Source organism: Serinus canaria, chromosome 1A, assembly GCF_022539315.1.
Source record: "Serinus canaria isolate serCan28SL12 chromosome 1A, serCan2020, whole genome shotgun sequence".
In the NCBI taxonomy this organism is placed as follows: Eukaryota; Metazoa; Chordata; class Aves; order Passeriformes; family Fringillidae; genus Serinus; species Serinus canaria.
Genome location: NC_066314.1, coordinates 36,680,490 through 36,700,628, shown reverse-complemented (window position 1 = coordinate 36,700,628; position 20,139 = coordinate 36,680,490). Strand labels below are relative to the sequence as shown.

General features: G+C 43.6%; 2 protein-coding genes across 4 annotated transcripts in view; one reads left to right on the top strand and one right to left on the bottom strand.

The window, feature by feature from the left end:
* Positions 1 to 2,783: 2,783 nt before the first annotated feature.
* Positions 2,784 to 11,429, top strand: CSRP2 (cysteine and glycine rich protein 2). Of its 2 annotated transcripts, none has more exons than XM_009086713.3 (6): positions 2,784 to 2,879; positions 6,512 to 6,630; positions 8,544 to 8,712; positions 9,669 to 9,801; positions 10,468 to 10,561; positions 11,119 to 11,429. In XM_009086713.3, exons 2-6 carry the CDS (start codon positions 6,519 to 6,521, stop codon positions 11,193 to 11,195), a joined length of 585 nt encoding a protein of 194 aa, XP_009084961.1. In that variant the 5' UTR covers positions 2,784 to 2,879; positions 6,512 to 6,518; the 3' UTR covers positions 11,196 to 11,429. The 2 variants fall into 2 exon arrangements, with proteins under 2 accessions (XP_009084961.1, XP_018765691.1); XM_018910146.3 differs by having other exon boundaries at positions 2,813 to 2,874.
* A 1,793-nt stretch (positions 11,430 to 13,222) lies between these two features.
* ZDHHC17 (zinc finger DHHC-type palmitoyltransferase 17) overlaps positions 13,223 to 20,139 on the bottom strand; it is a 66,114-nt gene continuing 59,197 nt past the window's right edge. For both annotated transcript variants that reach the window (XM_050986499.1, XM_050986503.1), the window contains exons 14-17: positions 19,926 to 20,009; positions 19,370 to 19,527; positions 18,452 to 18,546; positions 13,223 to 16,428 (exon numbers count right to left, since the gene is read on the bottom strand). In XM_050986499.1, coding sequence (XP_050842456.1) covers positions 16,290 to 16,428; positions 18,452 to 18,546; positions 19,370 to 19,527; positions 19,926 to 20,009 — 476 coding nt within the window. In that variant the 3' untranslated portion in view covers positions 13,223 to 16,289. The remainder of the gene's footprint in view (positions 16,429 to 18,451; positions 18,547 to 19,369; positions 19,528 to 19,925; positions 20,010 to 20,139) is intronic.

Below are 20,139 nucleotides of genomic sequence, written 5' to 3'. Positions count from 1 at the left end.
AAATCTAGACTAGCAAGAATAAAGTTTCAGAAAATGATAGCAAAGGTTACCAGCAGAGCAGATTGACTCTGCCATGAGCAGAAGTGGGGGCATGCTTACCAGATCAAATGAGGATAAGATAATCCCAGGTGAGAGGAAGGTGCTTAGCAGATGCAAAAACCTGAGTACGCTGATGTGTGCCAAGTCTTTTGAGAAGTAACTAGGTCAAACAAGCTGATTATTTACTCAGCTTTTCAAAACAAGGAAAACAGCCCTTGCATAAAATTATGGCATGGCTAAAACTTGAGAAATTTGTTCTGGGGTGACAAACCTGCTTCAGGTGAATTTCATATGTGAAGGGAGAACTAGTTTTGTGTGGAGCTTGTGGGCTTTCCCATGGCTAAGGAAGCAGAAGAATAGAGAGGAAACACACACACACCCAACCCCCCCAGCCCCCCGAGCTGCTGAATCAGCAGGGGAAAGGAACAGGAGCTGTTAATATAACTGAACTCTGCTTTTCAGAGATAAACTGCCCTAATTATAACCTGCTGAGCTCAAAATGGCAAAAGCCAGACAAAAAGCTGGCAGACTGCAGGAGCCAGGCTGCCTACAGGGGCCTGCCACGGTGGTTAGGTGGAAATTTCTCCCCAGGTCAGTGAGTAGAGGCATCATCTGAAATTCTGGGTGAGTCAGAAAGAGTAGCTTACAGCAGGTGTTAGGCAGGAACACAGGGAAGGATAGGATCAGGTCAGGAGGATGCTGAGGAAGGTGGAGGGGGCAGTGGGGCTGCTTGGGCAATGGCAGGCATGTTCAGGATGACAGGTTGAAGGAGTGCAGGACAGCAAGGAGGAATGCAGCAGGGCTGGATCCAGGCTTTATCTTAAATAAATTCTGAACTATGCTCTCAGGAAAGAAACAGAGAAAAAGAGACCTGCAGAGGAGATAGAGTAAGTATGCTTATAAATCAAATAACTATGTATTTGTAGACAACAAATATACCTATGCATACTTATATTTATAAAAATTATTGATAAAAATAGTCCATATCAATAAAAATAAAGTGTGTAGTAAAATTTTTCATTCTTTCATTTGTTTTTCTTCATTCCAAGTTATTATTCCCAAGTGTTGCAGTAATGTATCCTTAATATTGTTCCTATAGTAATGGACTCAATATACTTATGTGTGACCCTCATGGTTACTCTGTTTCTGACAAACTGACTAAATACTAAACATGAGAAAATTAAATACTGGATGTCAGACTGTCTTCTAGCTCACTCAGCAGTGCCTCACCCCTGAAAAGTGTTTTATTTCATACCAGCATGGCCCCTTAGTCGCAGTGAGAATTTCCTTTCTTTGAGTATGGTCAGACCTTGCTAGGTCGGCAAAGCTTCTCTCTCCCCATTGGGACCTCTGCTGTTTATTTTGTATAGTCTGTAGGAAATGTTATCAAAAGACAAAATCTATTAGCTCTGGAGGCTGCCCGAGGAGACATGGTAAATAACTTAGCATCATCATGCACAGTTCCAGCAGGGCTGGGAGCGGGACAAGTTGGACAAGAGAGCACAGGCATTTCTTGCAGCAAATGGAGTCAGCCTGCTCTGACTCATAGCCTCTCATCGACTTTGAGAGATCCTCTCCCTTCATGCAACCTCCAAATCAAGAAACAACAGTTGCAAACACTTCTGCTTCTCCTAGTGCTCGCTTCCCTCAAAGCCTAGCATAAAGTTTTTGCTATGATGCTTGAGGTCAGACTCTAGGTCTTGCTCACAATGAGCACCAACTCGTTCCACAGGAACAGATACTGGCTTTGCTTATGGAGCAGGACTCCGAGATGCACATAAATCATGCACAGTCTGGTCATCCAAGATTCTTTACAAATAAAAAAAGAAAATTAAAAGCCAGAAAGCAAAAAATCTCAGCAAGTTGCAGTCGCCATCACGCGGGCTGCAGTACATGGAAAGAACATTTTCAGGGGAGGGAAGAGGTAACCCTTGTCATTCTCTGACCTGGTGTGGAGGTCATTTTCACATTTTCATCTCACAGAACAGGCAGTTTGGGCCCAGCGGCATGTCACCCAGTGTCTGTGCCAGCAGCTCGGCGGGGTCTCTTCCACCCCAGGCAGCACACAGCCCACCTCACTGCACAGCGCTTGTGCAGGAGGGCTCCTAGGTGCTGCCTCCGCCCAACTGGGCTTCATTCCTGGGGCCCCATCTCTGGTGTGTGTGAAAAGGTCGTTCCCGTGCTGCCTGGCATTCCTGTGGGCAACGAGTAGGTGATTCGGTATTGGATTAATAACGAGCAGGGGATAAACCCCATCTCCCGCTAGACACAGGGAGCCCTGTGCATAACCCCGAAACCGACAGAGCCAGTGTGCAACAGCCCTGGGAAACTGGAGATGGAGACGCTTACAAAAACCAGCTGAAGCCTCAGGCAGTTTTCTCCAGCGTGTTGTAGACAGCTCTAATTGCCGGCCTTTTGTGAAAATATTAAGGCCCCTCCTAATCAGTTCCCACTGGAGCAATGGTTCAGCGGGAGCTGCGGTGCCGAGTCCCCGAGGCTCCCACGAGCCTCGGGCACGGGTTCCTGCCTTCGCCCGCTCCTGGCGTCCTGGGAAACCTCCTTCCCGACGCCTGCATCCTTTCCTGGGCTCTGGGGAAATACGGGAAGCCCGCAAGTATGTCAAGCAAAATCCTAAAACCGGGGTCCTGCGAGCGGAGGCTGCAGCCGGGCCATCTCCCTCCCGCTGCCCCCGGGACGGCCCCGGCAGGGCCGAGAGCGCGTCCCTGCCCCGGCCGGCCCAGCGCGGGCAGCGGGGCCGGGCCCTCCTGGCTCCGCCCCGGCTCTTTAAGGCGCCGCGGGGCCGCGCCGTGCTGAGACGCGCCGAGCCGAGCCGAGGTGAGGTGAGTGCCGGGACAGGGTGGGCCGGACCGGCCGCCGGCCCGGGCAGGGCTCGGGGGTGGCGAGCCGGGGCTGGAGCCGGGGCTGGGGAGGCGGCGGCGGGCGATGCTCACCCACTCCCGCTGCTTCGCTGCTCTAATGATGGAGCTACCACGCACCGGGCTTCCCCGAGAAAGCCGTCTAGGATAACCGGATAGCCTGGAATTCTTGTGTGTCTGTCTGGCGGCTGGCTTAGTCTCTTGAATCAGAGCCGCTGTTAACAAACGGGTCGGAAAGGACTTGGAGGCTGCCGTGGCTTGTCCCGTGGATGACGTGCTGGGTACAAGCAGCTGCCATCAAGCCGCAGCAGGCAGCCAGAATTATTGGTGTTGGCAGTGAGATCACCTGGATGTTTAATTGCTGCTTGGAGCTCCCCAGAGGCCTGCATGAACTAACCGGAGAGTCCCGAGGGAGCAGGGCAGGCTTGAGGCGGGGCTGGAGGTCTGAACCTGCTCCCCGCGGCGCTCGGGAAGGAGCCCTGGGCAGCAGGAGGATCCCTCCGGGCACTGCTGAGGAGGGCAGCGGGCCGGGCCGGGCCGCTCTCCCGGGGCACAGCCAATGCAGGGCACCAGCCCTCGCCCCTGAGGCGCCCCCTGAGCACCGCTGCCAGGAGGGAGCTCCTGCTGCTGAGTGAGTGAGGAAATAGTGCCGTTCTTCCCACGCAAGCGTCATAGGAACTTCGTGGGGAGGATAAATGGAAATACCTTTTCTGGAAGAGAATACGGTTACCTTGACCCTTGATGGGTACTGACTTCAGTTCCTTTTTATTTTTCATTTAATGAATTCCTAAAGCCCTTATCAGAAGTTTAGCTAATGGTTGTCGGGTCGTCTAGTCTTCTGTCTGTGTCGGGGAAGAGAGGGTGGAGGTGCACCCTGTGTTGCCCAATATTGCATGTGAAATCTGGGGCAGAGCTGGAGAAACCTGATTCAGGTCCTCAGCTCTAATGTGCATGAAAACTGAATTATTGTTTGCTAACAAAACGATTAAAATAATGTAGGCTCATGTAAATGCACAATAGAACATGAGCATGGTGGTGATGAGCGGAAAAGACAGAAGTAGTTCTTGTACCAAATACCATTTACATTTTAGAAAGCATTCTGTGGAAAGGAATCTCTTCTCCTTTTCTTTTTTCTTTTTTTTTTCCCAGTCCATGCATTCCTTTTCCAAAGCAGCCTATGTTATGGTTGTGCAGTGTATTTCTCTCTAGCTAAGGACGCTCTTTGCTCTGATTGATGTCAGCTGCTGTGCGGTAGCACAGCCAAGCACTCGGATAGAAGAAATGGAATCTTGATTTTTAGACTGTACAGTTGTGCCAAGAATGACAAAAGCAAAGTGGGGAATGTCATAAGACTAATTTTATGAGCTAGGTCAGTGTATTAGTGCTAAACCATGGAGCAGTAATGATGCTAATCCCATGGAAGTATTAAACAAAGGGCTATCCCAGTAATTGGTGTCAGTGTGCAAATGGCACTGCTCAGCCACTCTGAGCAAGTTTCCTAAGCTGTTGCTTAGGAATGTACCTAAGGTGCCCCAATTTAGGTTAATAAACTAATCTTATTTTCCCACATGCCATGAATGGCTGTCTGCCTGTCTTGGACAAAGGTCTTGTAGCAGCTACCTGGCAGCATGTCTTTCTTGGGAACCACACGTCCTGTCTTGCATCCCTAAAACTGCTGAACTGCTACTGCTCATGCTGCTGGGGTGGGAGGCTTGTTTTACCAAGCAAGATGGGGTCATGGAATTCAGGTTTAGCCAAAACTGCTGCTCTCAGTTGTGATTTGGGAGTCTGCTCTGCCTTGCAGGCAGCTCGCTCTGCACTGAGGCCTGTCCCACACGCTGGGAGAAGAGTCCCTCAGAGAAAGGAGCTCTTGAAGCAAAGTGCTTCTCTCTGGCTCCCTGGGGTGGCACTTCCAATTCCTCTCGGTTGATGAGAGAGGCAATGGAGATTGGTAGTCCTCTGCTTCTGGCTCAGAGGGATGAGTGCAGAGTTAACTGAAGGCAGCAGCCTGTGGGCTTTGTATGGGGATGCTGTTGTGTCTGTCCTCTCCCTGTCAGGCCTAGCAGAGCTTCTCAGGGCAACTGAAGGGGAGTTTTGCAGGGAAAAGTCAGAAGGTCCCAAGAAATTCCTTCCCAGCCTCCCTCCCTGGTAGCTGACCTGTGCTGCTGTGGGAGCTCTGCAGGGAGGGAATGCTCTTGCTGCTGGGGTAGGGTGGCAGGAGGTGCCTTTGGGGCTTCCAGTGGGCAAACCATGGTCCTCATCCAAAAACCCTGTGTGAAATGAGGATCAGTAAGGAGCACTGGGGTGATGAGTGCTGAGCAGCTCTGCTGGCTTAAGCTCTTGGAGGCAGTAACCCTGTCTGGCTGCTCTCGGCCTCTGTGCTGGTGGGAGGTGGTGGTGCTGAGCTGCAGGAGAGCAAACCGGCATTAAACAGCAGTCACAAGCCAAGGGCAGTTCAGGGCTGACAGCGAGATGAGCCTTGGGCAGACACAGCTGTGTTAGCTCACGGCGGTGGCCGGAGAAAAGCCCCAGAAATCTCGACGGCGATGGGCAGGGCTCCACTTTGGAACTTTAACCCCAGACAGGGAATGGGAGGAGCCGGAGGGGAACTGCTGATGGTGGTGACAGAGAGTGCAGGGGAGTTCTGGAGGGAGCAGATCAGCTTGAGATGGGACAGCTACTGCTTCTGGCTTAATGTAAGAGACTGTTCCCAAGGCTACAGGTTGACACAGTGGGTGAGATGCCTGTCCCCAGAGTTTTCGGAGTGTTCATTGCAAGTAATGCATGAGAGGGGGTTTCACTTCCTTTTAAATCAGCTGTGGCTACTAGAGCAGTTGGGTTTGGTTGATATACCGGCCTGGTAAAGGTGCAGTTCATGTAATAGGGTGGAGTCCCTGGAAAATAATCCCCCTTAAACGTCTTTGAAGTGCAGGTGTGATCTCAAAGGAGTTCAGAATGTTCCTACAACCCTAATAAGTGGTTTTCTGGTGAAGTGAACTTTGGCTTGTTCCACATCCCAAATGACAGGCCCTGCAGTAAAACAAAATGCCATTGTTGGCACAATTGGTTTGCTTCTATCAGACAAGAGGCCCAGCATTAGTGAAGCATAGAAACTGAAATTATATCCATCTGGGAGGGCATTCGTTCCAGGTACAGTAAAGTCCTGTGCATGAAACTGTAATTTGTGCATATCCAATTTATGTAACTTTCAAACTCCCCGGGCAGAGACAGAGGACATGGCTTGTGAAGACTTTGTCTCTGTTTTTCTTGCTGTTCAGCAGCAGCAGTCTCTGTTCCCCTTGCCAGTTCGTCTGCTTTTACAAATAGCCGTAGAGAGCTTGCCTAAGCCTTTAAGTCTGGTCTGGCATCTGAAGAGCTGGGAAGTTGAACTGGTCCCAAAAACTTCTCACACAGTGGAAGGGTCACGTTTTTAAACAGTGGATGAAATTACAGGGTTGCGCTCTGATGCCACACAAACCTCACAGATCTGGTTTAAAGGAGCCTGTAAGCCCAGCTGTCCTGGGGCCAGGGTGATGGAGGACATTGCATTTAACAGACGTCTCCCCTTCTCCCCTCCTGCCTGGCTGGGCATACAGAACCACCATGCCGAACTGGGGAGGTGGCAACAAATGCGGTGCCTGCGGCCGCACCGTCTACCATGCTGAGGAGGTGCAGTGCGATGGGAGGAGCTTCCACCGGTGCTGCTTCCTCTGCAGTAAGTATCCTCCTCCAAAATCTCTCCTGCCATAGCTGAGGGGGTCACAACAGCAAGGGGCTGGTACACAGGGGGTGTCCCAGACACTGGGAATGGCAGCAGCCAGAGGTGACTTTGTCCATCGTGATTCCTGCTTCCCCATGTGCTTCCTGGGCTTGGCAGCCCTGAGGGGAGAGCTCACCTCCTGGAGAGGTTTTGTCATATCAGGAGTGGGATGTATGTCTCAGAACAGAGCACATCCATTTCTGCTCTTGCCAGCCTTTTCCTCAGGAGTCTAAGGATCCTGAGGCTGCAAACCTGACTTAAGTGTTGCTCATGCAGAGGAGGAAGGTCAGTGGCAGAGCCTTGTTTGCACTGATCTGAGCTCAGCTGGGCTGGGGCTGGTCCTGGGGCTGGCAGAGGCTGAAGGAACTTTTATCAAACTGCTGCCTGGAGTCCTGTGCAGACCAGGACAGCAGTGCGCACGAGCACAGCCGAGTTGTTGATGCTTTAGCATAGCCAAAAGCCTAAACTTTCTTGGCACAGAGGCCTGTGGTTTATTTCAGATGAAAGGAGTCCAAAGCATTATTTTCCAGTCCAACCAACAAGCCCAGTGAGGCATTGAAAATCGCTTTCTGTGCCTAAAATACCTCTGCTTAGATGAAGGGAACAAAGGGTCTCTGTGAATCAGAGGCTCCTACTTTGCAAGCAGACAGCCTCTCTGTCTGAATCAGAATTTTACCTTATTGCAAACACGAGGTACTCCTTTGCCCCACTTGTTGGTGATTAATATGTTTGGGCAGAGCTAGGGTTTAGCCTTCTTATATTGGCTGCAATTACAGCTGGGCCTCTGAGATAAGTTTGCTGTTAAGTCTGCTGCCTAACCTTGGTGTGCTGTGCTGGCACTGAGAGCCTCGGCACACCTACACTCCTTTCCTTGAGCTCTACAGTGGTCACAAAAAACAAAGATTAGATGCCTCAGCTGCCTCATTTTCAGCCTTTTATGGGAGTTACTATTAAAAGAAACCTGGAACTTGCAGTCAAACAATGGCTCTAGTGTGTCCGAATACATGGTTTTCCTTAGTGCATACTTCTGTTAGGGTTAAAGTCCATAGGCTTAACAAACAAGCATTAATTGATTTACTTATTGGATATTAGTGTCTTATAAAAAGAACCTTGGAGCTAATGATTGCCATAAGCAAAAGTCACCCAGTGTTTTGCAGATATTAAAATCTTTAAACAAAATAATTTATGAGGGCATTTATTTTTTTCTCCCCAAATTCTTTTTCATGGGCATAATGCTGTTGCAGATGGAAAGAGCATGCCAGTTGGCATACAAAAGGAGGTTTAAGAAGGAAATAGTTCTCCCTTCTACTGTAACCTTGAGTAGAGGGTTTGCATTGTGCTGGAGGACAATGCAGGAATGCCAGAAAAGCACAGCCCCTCTGGTGTCAGCTGTGAACCAGCCCCAACTCTGGCCTGAAGCAGTATTGAGGCAGGGAGGGAGGTGGGAAACCTTGAAGACTTGGATTTTTTCCCAGCCCCACTCTGGCCAAAAGGGCAGGGCAGTGGCTCTTCTGTACTGATAGGCTTTTGCTTCATGCTGTATGGCATCTGTCAAGGGAAACTGCTGACTGCCCTCTCTGGGTTTCTGAGCAGCCTCATTCATCAAACCACAGCAAGTTTCCAGGCTTTAAATGTCACAGTCATGAAGAGGTAGGAGGGAATAGAGTCCTTTATGGGGCTAAGCATAATTCACAAATTCAAACAGCAACTTTCTCCCTCTAATCTCTGGTGGTCTCACTGCCTAATGGGAAGAATTTTGGACAGGAAAAACCATAACATCACTTCTCACTTGATTTTTGGCTTACTATGTGTGATGATGGAAATAGTCCCTTAAGGCAGTTTAATTTATTTTTTTTTTTTACCTCCAGTGGTCTGCCGGAAAAACTTGGACAGCACAACCGTAGCAATTCATGATGCTGAAGTTTACTGCAAATCTTGCTATGGGAAAAAGTATGGCCCAAAAGGTTATGGATATGGCCAAGGGGCAGGCACGCTGAACATGGACAGGGGAGAGAGACTAGGCATCAAGCCTGAGAGGTGAGTGAACTGAGTTGTGGGATGCATGGCCCTTGTCCTTCAGTACTATTTTCAGAGGAGTCTTTCGGGCTGGATTTTGTTTATGTTCACGTTTGGAATAGAAACGCTGCTAAATGCCCCAGTCTAGTTGAATGCAGGGCATTGAACCTGCCTTGCACAAAGTTCCCACTGGTGACTGTGTGAGTTGGAACAGTAGAAGCAGGAGTTAGTGCAAGCAAGGACACACTCATCTTATGAATGAGCCAGCTGCTGATGGCATTGCATGAGCTCACAGAGGTGACTGTGGGTCTCACATTGCTCTCCTGTTCAACAGGTTCTTGCAGGGATGGATTTGGACAGCTGAGAATCTGACACTACAAGCAGTATGAATTTTTAACTGGCAAATGAAGAACCAATTGTGCTTAATTATAGCCAAAACCAAAAGTCACATTAAATAGTAAACATTTCTAATTTGATTAAGTTCCTGCTGTAAAGCAGAGTATGTGGAAAGAAGCTGAGGTATGTCTCACAACTTGCTTCATGCAAGTTCCCAAATTATTGCTTAACATTTATATGATGTATGCTCTGCAGCCAGGTTCAGTGATCCATTCAGGTTCCTGATTATAATCAGTGGACAGGAACTTAACAGAATTATTTGTAGCTTACTGTCTGAGAAATCCATGTTCTAACGGAGCTCAGTTCTTCTAGTTAAGTGAAAAGAGGAAGGTTCTCAAGAAATTAGCCTTTATAGTACCTTCATTTTATCCTTTAAAGCATGGCCTTACTCTTCTTGTTGTTGTGGCTTTGAGTTTTTCCCTACCAAGTGTAATTGGATAGCCTTGCTGGTAACTTCTCCAATATTGCAGCAGTACTGTATTCTGTACCATGTCCTGGGTGCTGGTCTGCTCATGTTGCTAAGCAGAACAAGAGATCATTTAGTAAAAGAGTAGAGAAAACAAATGTCCTGTTTCTTTCAGCACGCCTTCTCCTCACCGGCCCACCACAAATCCAAACCCTTCCAAGTTTGCTCAGAAGTTTGGAGGGACAGAGAAATGCTCTAGGTGTGGGGATTCTGTTTATGCAGCAGAGAAAGTAATAGGAGCTGGAAAGGTAAGGAACTGCGTGTGCTGTTTTGTACCTGCTACATGGACTTTGAATTGAGCAATGTGTGTTATATCAGACCCAGCAGGGAACCAACTGCAGGGCAGTTACCTTAAAATTACATTTCTTCGACTGGAAATAGTCGAATCAATCAACTTAATTGAAAAAAAAAAAAGCATTTGAAATGCAGGGTGATGAGTGATCACCTTAGATTTCAGAGGTGAAGATTTAATACCATGTCATGCTAGAGACTTGAAGCAAATGACAGAAGCTTCTCTCACCCAGAAGAGGAAACAATCTTTAGGTGTGCAGCTTGTGAGGGAGGCTGAATGTTTCATTTGAAGGGGGATAGTCTCTGAAAATACCATGTTAAACTGCATGTCAGTCTGCCAGCTGTCTGACTGGCTCGCTATGGAAAGCCAAGGTGTGCTCTGAATTGATCACAGCAAGCCCAAACCTTTCAGAATGCTGCTCTGAGCAGGATGCTGGATGGAATCTGGGGCTTTGTGCTGCTCACAGAAATGCAGATGCTCTTGTCTGCTACCGGTGCTCTTCAGCTGGTTTTCATTGCACCACTCTCTAATCAATAGTGATGCAGATATCTCCAGGTAATGTGGATTTTTACCAAGTTGGGCATCCTGTGTATTAATACTATCTTCTTTATTTTTTCTCTAGCCGTGGCACAAGAACTGCTTCCGATGTGCCAAGTGTGGAAAAAGCCTAGAATCTACAACCCTAACTGAAAAAGAGGGAGAAATCTATTGTAAAGGTGAGAAAAGAAGCAAAGAGCATTTGTTTATAGTTTAATATGCCTTAAAAGGACAAATGGTCAATATCTTGCTTAATATAAGAAACTTTCAGGCTCATATTCACATGGAAGTGATCTGTAAGTCATAGGAATAGAGTAAAAAATGGAATAGGTATTACTGAAGCTGCATCAATTAAAACATCACATACTGAGAAATGAAGCAGCAGCCTTGCCTTGTGCCTGATCAGAGTAAGGAAACAAGCCAGCAAGCATCGTGCTCTGTCTTCTTGAGTGGTTGTGGATATAAACTTGATCCACACAGTGGTTTGATGACAACAAATGCCTTAATAGATACCAAGCCAGAGACCTGACCTGTGAATTGCTCTCACAGAGTAGGCTGGGAGCTACACAGACCACGCAGTCCTGTTAGTTATGCAGCTTAACAAAATGTTTCTAAGTGTTGCTTCCCAGGAGGATATTCTAGTGACTAAGGAGAAGCCACTGAGAGGCTTAGCCCAGACAGTGCTGTTCTTTATGTGCCAGAAGACTCAGCTACTGTGTGTTCATCTTTCTCACAGGTTGCTATGCGAAGAACTTTGGCCCCAAGGGATTTGGGTATGGCCAGGGAGCAGGTGCCCTTGTTCATGCCCAGTGAGGGGGCTAAAAATGCCTTCCAGCTCTGCTGAGATCCTGCCAGAAGGAACAAGAGAGTTTCCTAAAAGTTACTAACTACTGTGAAACAGATACTAGTTACTGTAGTGTATCTTCAGCCAATGATTTTAAAAACAAACACACACACTGCTTTTTTCCTTGCCTTGTGTATCACACTGTAACACTTTTAATACGGAGTATCAATTCAATAAAGCTTTGCTTGTTGATATACCCTAAATCTAAGCGTTGCCTACTTTGTCAGCAATGAAAGTGTTGGGTACTTCAGGGGTGGAAGAATGATGCTTTATAGACTTGAGGCACAGCTCTGCTGAAAGCTGGACATACACAGTCACGGCCTTCAGAGCTGAATAACTCTCCTCCAGTATCACACCATAATATACATGTGTGCAAGGCAAAGAGCTGCTCACTGCATAAAAGTGGTAAATCTTAATCTACTGCTCTGTATGGGGACACAGCTCTGAAAGTGATAGATAAGGGGTACCTGTGTGCCTAAATGGCTGCCTGTCTCTGGCACACAGTCTCTAGTAAATGAAAACCAAACCATAATATTCTGGGGGGCTGAGGGTGCTTTGGTAGTGAGGTACTGTTATGCAATTACTGTGCAGGAATACTCCACCAAGACAGCTGCAGATTTAAGAAGTTAAAATTTAAAATAACTCTTGTCTGGTTTGAGAAGCAAGCTGATACTTTTTTGGGATAAAAGAACCCTTCACAACACTGAATTTATGGAAAAACATATAACTGGGACTGGGACTGCTGCAACAAAACATTAAGCAAGTGTGTCAGCATGGTCTAAAACAGTTTCAAGCAACATCTATGACCGTGGTCTGAGGCAGTGAAGCAGTTCAAGCCAAAAGCCTAATTAGAAAAATATGTACTACTCAAAATAATACACAAAGAGCATTTTGTACAGGTTATAAAGGAACCATGTGGATAGAAGGAAAGACAAGCCAGCTCAGTGACCCAAGAGCTTGTCCAGTTCACAGAGCAGGAAAGATTAGAGCTGAAAAAGGCAACAGTAACTCTGAAGCAGCACATTTCAGGTGGGAGTGAGACAGTAAACAACAGCACAGCCTAGGAAAAACTCTCAGTCCTGCTACTCATAGCATCAACATTGCTTTCATAGCAAGGAAGTCTGATTTTATTAGAAGGCAGCTAATGGTAGGTGCAAGGCACTGAACTCTAGTAGAGGCATAATGAGGGTGCAGAGGGCTGGCTTCTTTCCAAAAAAACCCAAACCCAGGAACCAGCTTTCAAATCATCAGGACTCCCAAGCACAGCAATTCCTCTGATGGAGCACTGCAAATCTTGGATGGAGATCTTCAGCACAGGTTGAAAGGTCTTCCCTGGTCTTTTCCTGACAAGCCAAAGGGTGGTCACCCCAGACACAGCCTCACCAGAAACACTGCCTGGGGAAGGGAAGAACACCACCACCAATTCTCAATCTCAATACCAAAACAAGACTCAGCAGAAACACTTTTTCTTCCCTTTAGATGGCCTCCTAAGTCCTAGCCTTACAGTTTATTACTCATTGCTGGTTGTAAATGTCCTGATTAGACTCGAGCTTGGACTGTTACCTTGTTTCTACTCAAACTCTAACCTTTAGCACAGATCAGAATAGCCAAGGTAGTCTGTCTCCTGCGAGTGCCACCCAGGAGCATATATCTTGGTGACACATCCTAGCTGTATGTAGATGCTTGGCTGACCCTTAGAATACCTCAAATGTCATTATGTAAGTACATTGGGCCACATGAAACATTCCCTAGATGGAGTTCTCCTTGAAGAAACGTTACCTTGCCAGCAGGCTTCACTCAAAAGACAGGAATATTTAATTAGGGAATGCTAACTTTAATTGGTAGTGCAAAGGTGTAATTTACCACAGTGTATAACTCATAGGATTTCACATCTGTACAGATTTGGGTGCATGCCATCTGTAAGACACCTGCAGATTTTTCCAGAAAGGCTTCTGAAACTGGACATAAACTACACTGCATGAAATCACACCCCAAGTCAATACAAACACTGCATCTAAGAGTCAATATTTATTTGATTAATAACTTACAAAATTTAACAGATTTAATTTATGTAAGGAGAGCTAGTTTATTAAACATTTTACAGATTTTTTTTGTTCACAATGTAATACACATCAAGATCTCGACAGTATTAAAATAATACTTGGCACAGTTATAAATAATATACAAAAAAATCCACAGCTTAAAATGTAGTGATGCTGTTTTACACATTAATTGAAAAAAAAAATCTGGTGGACATCAAAGAATACAAAAACCTGCAAAGAAACAGCACATGTTTAGGGCCAAGACAAAATTCCTATTTATTCTACCTATGTCAGATTAAGTTGGTCTGATCTGCTGTTGGTCTGGATCAGCTTAAGTTTCAGAAGCAATGCAGTTTTGGTTCAACAAGTGAATTTTAAGTTTGATAACTTGACAGAAAAAATGCTGCATAGTTGGCTCCCCCCTGCTTGCTTTATGATTTTACATCAAAAATTCAGTGTTACTCAAGACAAGTTACATTTTGCACTGGAAACTTCATACATCCCAAATCCATATATGCATGTTAATTTTCACAACTACCTACTATTGCTCAGATTCTGCAGGTCTCAACAAATCTGTCACCAGAGAGCAACTGACATGTAAATAGTGCAGAACTTGCTATGTGCTACCAAGGATCACCTCTTCTTTTGCAAACATTTTTGACATGGAGTGCATGATACAATTTATGGCATTTAATGCTACTGGGCAAATATGACCAAAACTTGCATCATGCACTGAACTGCTCTTCTGGTGGCGGGGTGATATTTTATAAAGTGTATTGAAGCTCCTCAAGTCAACCGACCCCCAACTAAAACATGAAAAAAGAAATGAATGAACAAATATGCAGAATATCATTGGTGATTAAAACAAACTATAGTGTAAAGCTTTCATGCTTTTTTCTGATTAGAAAAAAAATATGAATAACTGAAGTCAATTGTTTTCACAGAAATAGAGCATGTTTTTGTTAGGATTACAAATTTTGTCTGACAACAGTAGCCAAAGCTTCTTCACCCCTATACCCAAACCTCTCCTGTTAAAAGTGTCGAAGACAACATTGATTTTTCCAGTATTAAACATTCAAGGACTCTGATGCTTCACTTCTGTAAATCCTGATATCTGGTACTTGCAAACTATGTGTGTGTCTTGAGATCAATGAACAACTACAGAAAAAATGTTTACTTGCAAATACTGAACATCAACTATTTACAGTTTCACTGCTCCTCCTACTAAGGCAAGGGCTGGGAATACCACTAGATTGCTTTATTATCTGTAATCTGCGTATTACAGAAAATGCTAATTTTGCCAAGCATCCAACATGCAGTGAATTTGCAGGGCATAATGCCTATTAACAGCAATATTTAACATCACTAAAAGCTCATTAGATATCTTCCTATACTTTTTTGGTTGAATAAAATGAAAATGAGCAGCTTTAAATACACTAAACACACACTCACAGAGAGAAAACTATTTGATAAATTATTTATATACAGATACACATTCTTTACACTGGTCTCAGACATCTGCTTTCAGGACCCTCCCCAAACTCCCCTCACAGGTTCCTTGAACCACTGGGTTGCTACAGCACTTAGAAGAGAACAAAACTGATTCTCAGTCTCTCTGTAAACAATAGTTAAGGAAGCAGTGAACAATTCACTATGAGTATATGAAAACACCATAACAAAAATCAGTGCATCACATTCAAGAAAAGCCCCTTTGGAATGCAATTTCAGATCATTCCTTACCTTCCAAACACATCTGTAGCATGAGAACTTAAAAACAGAAATTAAGGGCGATTTCCACGTGCCAATACACCATCATCCCCAGAACACTGCTCTGCATTTTCTGTGTGCACGTGCTGTCAAGGGGATTCTTAGTTTTTTGTTTTTGTTAGAGTTTGGGTTCCATTATTTCACATCCAAATGAAATAAGCATTTCAGGCAACTTTGGGTTCTTCTTCTCCAATTGCAAAACTCTCTTGTCCTTTTATAACTGAGACTTTTGCTTTGTCCTTTTATAACTGAGACTTTTGCTTTTACATCTGTGGTATCCCCCATGTAATTTCTCTTCCAACGTGTCTCCAGATACACTACACTGTACTGTATGAGGACCAAACCTAATACTAAAACATTGCTAGTTTGTAAATTGCTTTTACAATTACTTCAAAGATAATTATTTTTCCCCCACTTTTTTCCCCCACTTTTTTCCCTGAACATTATATACTGTAAACTAATTTTACAGGTGTATCATGCATTTAGGCAGGGCTTTAACTTTGACAGAAAAGCTTTCCTTATTGGCGCAGCTGTTTATTTCAGACTACATTATTTCAGAACAGGGTTGTTACAAGTATTTAGTTGTACCACTAACTGGTGGCAAAAACAATCACCAAAAAATGTGGGCAACATATTTTACTCAACATTACCTGACGTGCCCTACTGCTATAACTTAACATGTTACAGGGGATCCCCACCACAGGATGTTTATAACAGTACTGAAAAGCACATTTTTCAACGTACATCTTACTACAGAAAATCTGTATTAAAAAAATCACATTACAGGAACTACAACATAGCGATCAGTGAACTCTGTATCATGAAATTTAGTTTGATATTCTAGATTCTTGTTTCAGTGGAATTATTGATATTGGGATACAAATTTTTCTGCTCAGCACAATATAACTACTTATGTCAATACTTCAATAATCTCATGCTCCATTGTGAAAGACCTTAAATAAAAAACCCAATAACAAATACTGTGAATATGTTGCCATGAATAATTCTCATGTTAAGAACTGTTAAAATCCCTTTTTGATCTTCCTCCTCTTCCTTATCAGGTTTGGCAGTTTATTCTGTCCATTTTTACTTTTGTTAATAAAATTCTGATGAAGAGAAGGTACCTTTATGATTCATCATCAGCCCTACACATAGCATGCTACTCTTCAAGGGATGCGGAGTCGAGAGAAAGAGAGAGAGGGAAAATTTTTCAGGCACCACTCAGGATGATATGCTCACAGGATGAAGGTGGTGCTACACTAGCTGGTAGCCTGATCCTGAAGTTTGGTCATATTCTATTGTATACTGCCTTGTCCAGTCCACAATAACAGGCCGAAAAAGACCACAGCATCTGAATTCAAAGAAGTCTATAATGTTCCTTATACATCCATGGCTAAAAACAAAAGAAAAACACACATTAGCAAGCAATATCATAGCTCCTCTAACAAAGTACATAATCTTTTGCCTACCTACAAATTTGATTCTTCACCCTTAAAGTTTCTAACTTTAGAAAATTAGCTCTGTTCAGAATTTTTCTCATACTTGATAAGCAAGTTGGTGAGTAAGTTCTGAAATAAGAAATGGTCACCAGACTGGTGAATGTTTGATCCTTGGGCACAATCAAGACACCAACTTTCTTCCACTATCTACCAAAACATGTTTTTAGCAGTCCATCACCATGTAGCACAACCTGGTAGTTCAGATCCTGTTCTAACAGGACAGTTGCATTGTACAGATGGATGCAAAACAAAATGGCATGAAATGAATGTCTTCCCAGAATAATTTCCATATTTATTGGTATCTGTTTCTGCATACATACTGGTTCACCAGCTGCAGGGCTAGAATCAACCAAGTCTCTTGACAACACAAAATTAAGAAAGCATGATCTGAATTAAATGAACTATTCAAGCACTTTCTGTGGCTAAATCAATTAACTGTCAAATATTTAAGACATCTACATAAAAACTCCCAACATGCTGGGGATTTTTAACTTAATTAGACATGTGCTGAATAGATCATAGTTTTCTGGAAGAGAAGCTCATATAATGAAATATGAGAGAGTAGGTCTAAGGAAGAAGGAGATTAAACTATTTTATGTCAATGCTTCATGTGACAGGTGATGCTCAGTTATTTCAGACATCTGGTGTTATTTTCAGGTGTAATTTTTATAATAGCAGCCATTTCAGTTAAAATGGTTGCTGAATGTGACAGCGATCTGCAATCAAACCAGCACTTTTTTCTTATCCTGGGGATCACCCTGTGTTTTCCAGGCAAATTATCTGCTTTTTCTTTTTTCTGTTACAAGTCTAATCTGTAGGAACACTGCAACTACACAGAGATGCTTGTCTGCTTCTCACTACAAGTTTTCTATGAAGAGATATAAAAAAAGACCACACAGAGTCCTAGCACAGAAATCCATCTGCTACAGAACAGAATCACAAAATGGGCAGGTTGAAAGGGACCACAGTGGGTCCCTGGTTCAACCAGGGTCATCCTAGAGTTCATTGCACAGGATTGTGTGAATCCATGCTGACTGCTCCTGATCACAATTCCCATCTCCTATCTCCTTTTACCCTGTGTAGCACCAAAAAGAGCAGCAGCTCCCACAGGAGACACAGCATGTGCAGCAGGATGAGATGTGTTTTTCTTTTTCCAGCTCCTTTTATGCTCTCAACCCATAATTATACTAGCCTCATGCCTTCATTTATGTCCTGCTTTGGATCCACAAGCTGCTCCATGACCCTGTATTCCACCTCAGTGCTACTTCACCCCCAAGCCCCCATCTTTCATCTAGCACTCTCATCACTACAGAAGCCAGAATCCCAACCTACTCTTTACATATTGATGCCCCAAAACGGTATGCATCAGCTTGCTCTCACCCATGCAACACCCACTTAGGTTCCTGGGACATCCTGCGCCCTTCCCCACAGATGGCTTTGGCCATGCTCTTCCTGATAAATAGGAAGGAAGTGAAGCCTCTTTTCTCATAGTAGAGAGAAAGGGGAGCTACTGCACAGAGCAACTTCACCAGCACAGTAAGTATTAATCAGAAGAAAGTGCCCGGTGCGGAAATTAATGTCCAGGTCAACACAAACATGCTGCAGTAAGCAACTACCTCTGGTTTGAGCATCTGCTTTATAAAGATGATATTTATTTCCCCATCAACTCTACAGTGAAATACAACCACTGCTGGAAAGCATTCTTTTCTGTGTTTGTCCACCCTACACTACAAAACATTAATCACTTCATTTAACTGGATAGAACGTGTGACTGTGAAAATAGCTGACAAGATTCAGCACTCCAAGTTGAGAAAATAGTCTGGAAGTGTTTAGTTGTGGTCTGTTTCAACAAGCAACATGATTCAAATCTATGCAAGGCTACACAAATAAGAAATTTGTATATGCTTCAAAACTTACTTGAATGGGCTTTCAATAGATGTGGTTGTAACTTTAAAGTGCTTATATCTTCTTGCATTCATCCTTTCATTTGTTGTGATACCCAAGCAAGATATCTTAAGACAGGAAGAATAAGTAATTTAGCTCACATAAACACATGCAACCAAGTACTGCATGAGACAGACTAAAAAATGACCAAATGTACTGTTTTCAATTTGTTTTTAAATTCACTTTTAAACAAATGAGTTTTTGACTGGGGAAATTATCAGAAGCAAATATAAACCATAAGACTTTGAAATTGATATATGTTTTAAGTAACAAATATTGTAAAAATGGAGGACAAAATTTAAACTTCGTGAAAAGTTTTATCTAAGCCATAGAGGATCATTTCTATTTCCAGGAAATCTTCTGGAAAGATTAAGTCTCATGGTTCATTAATGACAAGTCATACTTCAAGGCGTTCAATGTGACTTTTTTTCCATAGAAAGTATAAAGAAAACTTGGGTTTGGTCAGACTAGAGTATAATAATATGGCCTCAACTCACACTGAAGCAGTGTAAGATATTATTGCATCCTCTTTCAAGCTACCGCTCCCTTTCTGTTAATAACATACAGCATTATTATAAGTCCCCATGGCTCTTATCCTCTGTTAGTCTTTATTGCCTTTTTCTGGTCTGTTTTACCTTTTTGTTGTTCTGAGAAGGGAAAGGAGGGAAACCTCTTGCAGGGAAACCTCTTGCACAAGAAAAAGGGCCATGTGAATTAGAGCTGAATGATGACTAACACTGAGAGACAGCAGATGCTTGCCTCCTCCAGCAAGACTGAGAGATTAAACACTTGGTCTAGCACAATGAACATGCAAATTTAAAGGACAGAACTATTTGATATTCTTATGTCACTCCCAAGACACAGCATTATGAGTGAAGTGCCCTTCCATACCTGATACATCTGACACATGAGTAACACAGCCACCCACATGAAGTGAAATACACTGTTTAGAAACATCCAAAACATCCACGGAGAGCAGGTAGCAATCTGTGTAATGTAGGTCCAAAATCCATCCTTTGTGTAACTTGTCTCACAGTGGAAACCCCAGTCTGGAGAAAAAAAAAAAAAAAGTTAAAAAATATACGAAGATTTAAGGTATGTTTGTTTTACAGCAACATATAACACCCACATTAGAATGTGTTAAATAAAATAATAAAATGACAAGTGCCAGAATTCTGAGCTTTACTTGCTCTCTCTTCCTTTCCCAACTCCTTGAATACATGACACATGCACATACTTGTTTGTGATGAAGAAAAAAAGATCTAGAACAAGAAAAACATCTTCTAAATTAAAATACCCAATATAATAAAATATTAATGTGCAGTTCAATTCCAGGATAAAAATATCCAAAACTCTGATAAGGCAAAGATCTATAAAAATCCATATGAGGAGATATAGTATATAAAAGCAATTAAAAAAAAGGCCAAAAAAAATCACATTTACTCACAAGAGATACATCCATAGATCATCCAGCAGATCATAAAAAGCAGGAAGAACAGGTATCCCATAAAATAGCGATGGTTCCCTGCTCCTAAAGTTGCACAACAGGGACCAAATTAATACACTTTCAGCAGCAAAAAGACAACATTACACCAGAAAGTTTAATTGCTTGCTTAGCAGAACTGCTTATTATTGTATATAGAAACATTATGCTACAATAT

What these genes read in the sequence shown, in the direction of transcription:
- CSRP2 (XM_009086713.3), top strand. Translation starts at nt 6,519, where the DNA reads ATGCCGAACTGGGGAGGTGGCAACAAATGCGGTGCCTGCGGCCGCACC. An exon ending in CCGGTGCTGCTTCCTCTGCA is followed by an intron (nt 6,631 to 8,543) that starts GTAAGTATCCTC and finishes TTTTACCTCCAG; the next exon opens with TGGTCTGCCGGAAAAACTTG. An exon ending in AAGTAATAGGAGCTGGAAAG is followed by an intron (nt 9,802 to 10,467) that starts GTAAGGAACTGC and finishes TTTTTTCTCTAG; the next exon opens with CCGTGGCACAAGAACTGCTT.